Raw genomic sequence first — 5,845 nt, 5'->3', positions numbered from 1 at the left:
ATCAAGTTTTTTTTATTATTTTTGCTTTTTCTTAATGCAATTCAATGAATAAGTCAGACCTACTTTTTGTGACGCCAATTATGAGAACCTCTGAGTCATGTGACACACAAGTGACACCAATTTGAATAAGTGTTTTACCGTTTTCAGTTTTTAATAATTTTCCTCTGTTGAACGACACAAAAGAAAAATAAATTATAACGCACCTTCGATTCAGATTTAAATTATGTATTAAAAAATGATTTTATCTAAAATCGTGAAACAACCCTATTCGTGTCTTTTGCCTGAAAGTTCTAATCTTCGATTAAAATTCATCTTTTTTTGGTTAAAAATCAACTTTTTTGTTAAAAATGTATGTTAAATTTATCTTTATATTTCTTCAATCTTTAAATTTGTAATTTAATCTTTAAAAGTTTATTATTCTAGTTTGCAAATTCAACTATTCGGTCAGACATTATTTTTCTGTTGTTAAAAATTCAAATATTTGGTTGAAAATTCACCTTTCTTGTTTGGAAATGAACTTTTCTGCTAGAAATATATTTTATCGTTGTTCAAAGCAAACAATTTTCTAAAAAATTCGTATTTCAAATATTTTTAAGTACATATTTTAATCTTATTTGGTTGGAATATCAACTATTCAATTTTTCGTTCAGGATTCATCTTTGTAGGTTGAAAATTCAAATATTTGGTTAAAAATTCTAGTTTTTTGTTGTGGAAAATTCCACTATCTGGTTGATAATTCAATATATCCGGAAAAAAGAATAAGCTACATGAGTACACGCCGAAGAGCCCCAAAAATAAAAAGGGGGACTTTTATTAGCAGCCACTTATTTATTTCGTTTGCCTCAGTTTTATTCTGTGTGATTGAAAATTGAAAGAGCCAATTCTCATCAATCAGAGATTCTCATTTTTTCAAAGCGTTTTTAAAACTCTCTGTAATGAAGGGTTAGGATTGAAAACTCTTAACTTCTGATCATAAAAAAGGTCAAAATCAAGGTAATTTAGCCATTCTTATTTATGCATCTTTAAAATTGAATAATTTTGAACTTTGAAAGATTAAGATTGCATAGCTTTCAATTGTAAATCTTCAAAATTGTAGAAATTTAAATTGTAAATCTTTGAAGTAGAAGAGTTTTTAATTTCAAAAATTTATTATTTAAAATAATGCAAGTTTTGAATGTTACCATTAAAAATTCTGTAATCTTAATTGTTTACATTCGAAATTTCTTCAATTTCGAAGATTTAGAATTGAAAACGTGACGTACGATTTCTAAAATCATCTTTAGAATTGAAGGAATTTAATTTTGACAATTTACAATTAAATATTTCGGTTACTTTAATTATTGATCTATTTAACATTTTATCTCTGAAATAATCAAAATTTAAGAATTTTTATTTATATTGGGTTAAAATCTTATATTTAAATAAAAGTTGTAGATTAATTAAAATTAAATTAGAATTATATGAAAGCTGATTTAGCAATTTTAATATTTATTTTAATTAATATTTATTATTATATACTCATTAGTCTTCAATTATTAATATAAAGTTAAATATATATTTTTAATTACATTAAATTTTACAGTAATTTTGAAATATAAAAAAAATATTATTGACCATGTTTAAAATTTAGAGATTTATTCATTAAAATACAGATATAGCATTAAATGAAAAGCCGTAGCTGTGGATACCAAAATTTTCTTTACGAATTGCCGGACTTTTTTCTTCCATGTTGAAAATTCCTAAACACAGTCGAATTTCGAAATATGTAGAACATTTCGTAAACATGAAGTAAAAAATGTCTTCTGATATTTTTCGTGTATAACAATCTAATTTGTGATTTGGCGCCACAAGTGAAAATATTTTACTGATGGCAGCGCCATTTCCGGTAGACCCACGCCACGTGCTACCATAACCTCAATTTTACTTGTCAACTTTGTCAACATAATTAACATTGAAATAATTGGCGCGATGGGCGTGATTGACAGAATCTGCTCTTGAATAAAAGTGAATGAAGCAATTTTGTAATGAAAAATGAAAATTTCGCGGCATAAAAAGGTGCAGAAACACCTGGGCTTCTTTAAAAATAATTTTAAATTTCGGGAGCCTTTTCAAGTTCTGCTTGATGGAACTTTTGCGTATGCCGCACTTGAGGTTAGAAATTTAATATTGTCTTATCTTATCAACCCCAAAAATAACAAACAATTTAAAAACTTGTAGAGTTGGTTAAATATTTATTGCCTTTCCGAACTCTACGTAACGTAATAAAATAGCCTCAAAAATTTCCAGAGTATTCTTTCAGTTTTATTTTGATTTCCTCAAATAAAACACGTTTTTCTCCAAAGGCGACCAGACGTCTTCATTTAGCGGAACATTTACTAATTTTGTATCGCTTTTCTGATTTTGTGTGCTATTTCCTGTGGTCATTCATTACCGAAAAGTATTTAAAATATTGAATTTACAGATTGTACAGATTGTACTCATTATTTAAATAAAAAAGTTGTCAGTGTTATTATAAAAACAAAAAATGCAATGGTTGAAAATTCAACTATTTGTTCCATTTGATCGAATATTATCTTTTTTGTTAAAAATTAATATTTTTGGTTTGAAAATTTAACTATTTTGTAGAAAATTTGTATTTTCAGCATGAAAATTCCACATTTTGGATTAGTTTCTTTTATTGACTGAAAAATCTTTCTTGGTTGAAAATTCCTCTTTTTGGTTTGAAAATTCATCTGTTGTAGACATTTCATCTTTTTTAATCGAATATTTTCAACTATTTTATTTTAAAATTTGTCTTTAGTTAAATTCAACTGTTTTTGGTTTCAAATTCAAATCTTTTTGGGTTGAAATAGCAAATATTACATTTTTCTTTTAATATTTCATTACTCAGTTAAAACTGGAACTACTTTGTTAAACATTAATTTGGTTCATGATTGATCACCTTTTTTAAAAGACATTTTTTTGTTGATATTTTGACCACATATTTTGTTGAGAATTCGCTTTTAATTGGAGGAAAATTAACTTTTAAACTAGAAAATAAAACCTTTTATTTTATGTTGAAAATTGATCTTTTTTAGATGAAAGTTCATGTATTTTGTAAAAGATTAATTTTTGCAGTTAAACACTTAACAATTTTGTTTGAACCCAGTTTTTCTGTTAAAACTTAATTTTTTAATTAAAAGTATAACTATATAATTTTTTGTTGAATATTTATCTTTTTTAGGTGAAAATATATTTTGTTGAAAATTTATTTATTTTGTAAAAATGCATCTTTTTTTGATACGAAATTAATATTATTGGTGAAAAATTGATTTTTTTGGTTAAACCTTAATTTATTCGGTTGAAAATTGAAAGTAAAATAACAATTTATAACGACCAGAGAAAATAAAAAATTTATGAGGGAAGAGTCAGTGAAAGTTAGGGAATTTCGAAATTAGTGTTTTGTAGCAAGCCATCTGCTCACCACAATTTCTAAACCCATTAAAAAGTAATAAAATAGTTAAAAGATTGGTTAACTTTTTTATTTTAAAATCTTTTTACCCCTAATTAATTATAATTAAACTTTCTGGATTTAGGCGAAATTCAATATAAAAGAACAGCTAGTGAAATACTTTCAAGCTGAAGTGAAACTACTCACAACTCAATGTGTGATTTTGGAAACTGAAAAATTATCACGCTTGGAAAGAAAATTGAACGGAGCATTACAAATTATAAAGAAATTTCCTCTGCATAAATGTGGACACGAGAAAAATGCAGTCTCTGGGTCAAAATGTTTGAAATCTATGGTTGGCAATGATAATGCCTCTAGGTAATTTACATTCTTTTTTAAACGTATCTTTTTTCAAAAGAAATTCAAATTTCAAACTGAAAAAAAAACAGTTTTCTTTCAATCTTAAGCATTATTTAACATATTTAAGAAGGAAAAACAACTCATGGAAATTATTTTTATTGATTAAAAACGTAACTTCAATTTTTGGCTCAAAATAGTGCATTTTAATATGTAAATTCATGTATTTTGTTGAAAATTCGTCTTTTTCTGTACAATATTAATCTTATTCGTTTAAAATTCATGATATTAATTGAAAATTCTTCTTTTTGGATTAAAATTCCATCTGTTTTCCTCAAAAATTTATTTCTTCGGTTAAAAATTTAATTATATTGTTGAAAATTCGAATTTTTATGTTGAAAATTAATTTGTTAGAGAGTAAATTTAACTGTTCTGTTTGTAGTTCAAAGTAGATCTTTTTATATTTGTACATTCATATATTTTGTTGAAAATTCATGATTTTGGTTAAAAATTCAACTATTTCATGAAAAGTTTAATCTACTTCGTAGAAAATTCAACATTTTAATCTATTTTTTATTTTTGCAAAGAATTGAATTGTTTTATTGAAAATTCAACTATTTTGGTAAACAATTAATTTCTTTGGTTAAAAATGTTGTAAAAATTGTTGAAAATTGTATTCCTTTTTTAGTGGAATTTCATTAGTTCCAGATTTATCTCTTTGTTTGAAAACACTTTTTTTAAATAGTTACTTTAACTAAAAAATTAACTTCTTCACTTTTTGTGCGAAATTCTTCTATTTTGTCGAAAATAAGTTTTTTGGTGAATTCAACTATTTTTAAAAATTAGAATTAAAAAGTCATCTTCTTCAGTGGAAAATTTATCTCTTTTGTTGCATTTTCGTCTTTTTCGGTAGAAAATTCGTCTTTATGGATGGAAAATTCAACTTTACTTTAAAAAAAATCATATTTTTTGCTCAAAATCTTTGTTTAAAAATTCATCTGTTTCTTTGGAAATTCCACTCTTTTGGTAGTCATATTTTTTTTGGTTGAAAATTTAACTGTTTTGTTGAACAATCAACTATTTTGTTATCAACTCGTCTTTTGGTAGAAAATTTAACTGTTTTATTGAATATTCATCTTTTTCAATAAAAAATTCGTCCTTTTGAATTGAAAATTCTTTTTTTTTAATTCGTTAAACATTTATCTTGTTTAGTCCTAAATTTAACTGTATTGTTGAAAATTCATATTTTTGGAAACAAAATTTCTCCTTTTGGGTTGAGAATTCATTTTTCTTGGTTAAAAATTCAACTGCCTTCTAAAAAAATCCTCTTTTAGACTTGGTGATTAAACTGTTTGGTTTATAAATGAAACTTTTTTTCTTTAAAGTAGAATTTTTTTGTTAAAAAACTATAATATTTAGTTGAAAATTTAACTATTTCGCTAAAAATTCCACTATTTTGTTAAAAAGTCAACTTTTTTCAGTCGAAAATTGAACTTCTTTTTTGAAAACTCATCTGCTTTGATTGAAAATTCAAATGTCTTCTAAAAAATCGTTTTTCAATTTAAATATTATTCAACTATTTGGTTAGAAATGCAATTACTTTCGGTTGAAGTTGAATATTTTTGCTTGAAAATTTAACCTTTTGGTTGAGAATTCAATTATTGTGTAGAACATTCGTGTCTTTTATTTAAAAGTTTAACTAATTGGTCGTCAATTCGACAATTTGGTCTCAAATTGTCTTGTTTCAAATTCAACTATTTGTTTGAAAAATGATCTATCTTTTTTAAAAGAGATCCTTATTGCTAAAAATGTCTCTTTTCAGATTAGAAGTCAAACGTTTTCGAAATTTACGTTTTAAAAGCATTTTGGGCTGTAAAGTCTGCAAACGTTCCAATTTTAAATGCTTAAATCTGAAATTATTTTTGAAGTGCATTAAATTTAGAGTTCTTGTATTTTAAATGCTTTAAGGGCATGTGACACAGCTAAATACCTATATTACCGACCACAGTTTTTCAGTTCACTGAATGTTTTTTTGAACCTAAGAACTTTTTTTGTAAG

General features: G+C 25.0%; 1 protein-coding gene across 1 annotated transcript in view; it reads left to right on the top strand.

Annotated features, from left to right (window-relative positions):
• Positions 1 to 1,912: 1,912 nt before the first annotated feature.
• Positions 1,913 to 5,845, top strand: part of LOC117174428 (rRNA-processing protein UTP23 homolog) — a 4,961-nt gene continuing 1,028 nt past the window's right edge. The window contains exons 1-2 of the mRNA XM_033363544.1: positions 1,913 to 2,151; positions 3,576 to 3,808. Of these exons, the coding sequence (XP_033219435.1) occupies positions 2,032 to 2,151; positions 3,576 to 3,808 (353 nt within the window). The 5' untranslated portion in view covers positions 1,913 to 2,031. The remainder of the gene's footprint in view (positions 2,152 to 3,575; positions 3,809 to 5,845) is intronic.

The sequence above is a fragment of the Belonocnema kinseyi genome, chromosome 6 (genome assembly GCF_010883055.1).
Source record: "Belonocnema kinseyi isolate 2016_QV_RU_SX_M_011 chromosome 6, B_treatae_v1, whole genome shotgun sequence".
NCBI lineage: Eukaryota > Metazoa > Arthropoda > Insecta > Hymenoptera > Cynipidae > Belonocnema > Belonocnema kinseyi.
This window is presented reverse-complemented; position numbering and strand designations above follow the sequence as displayed.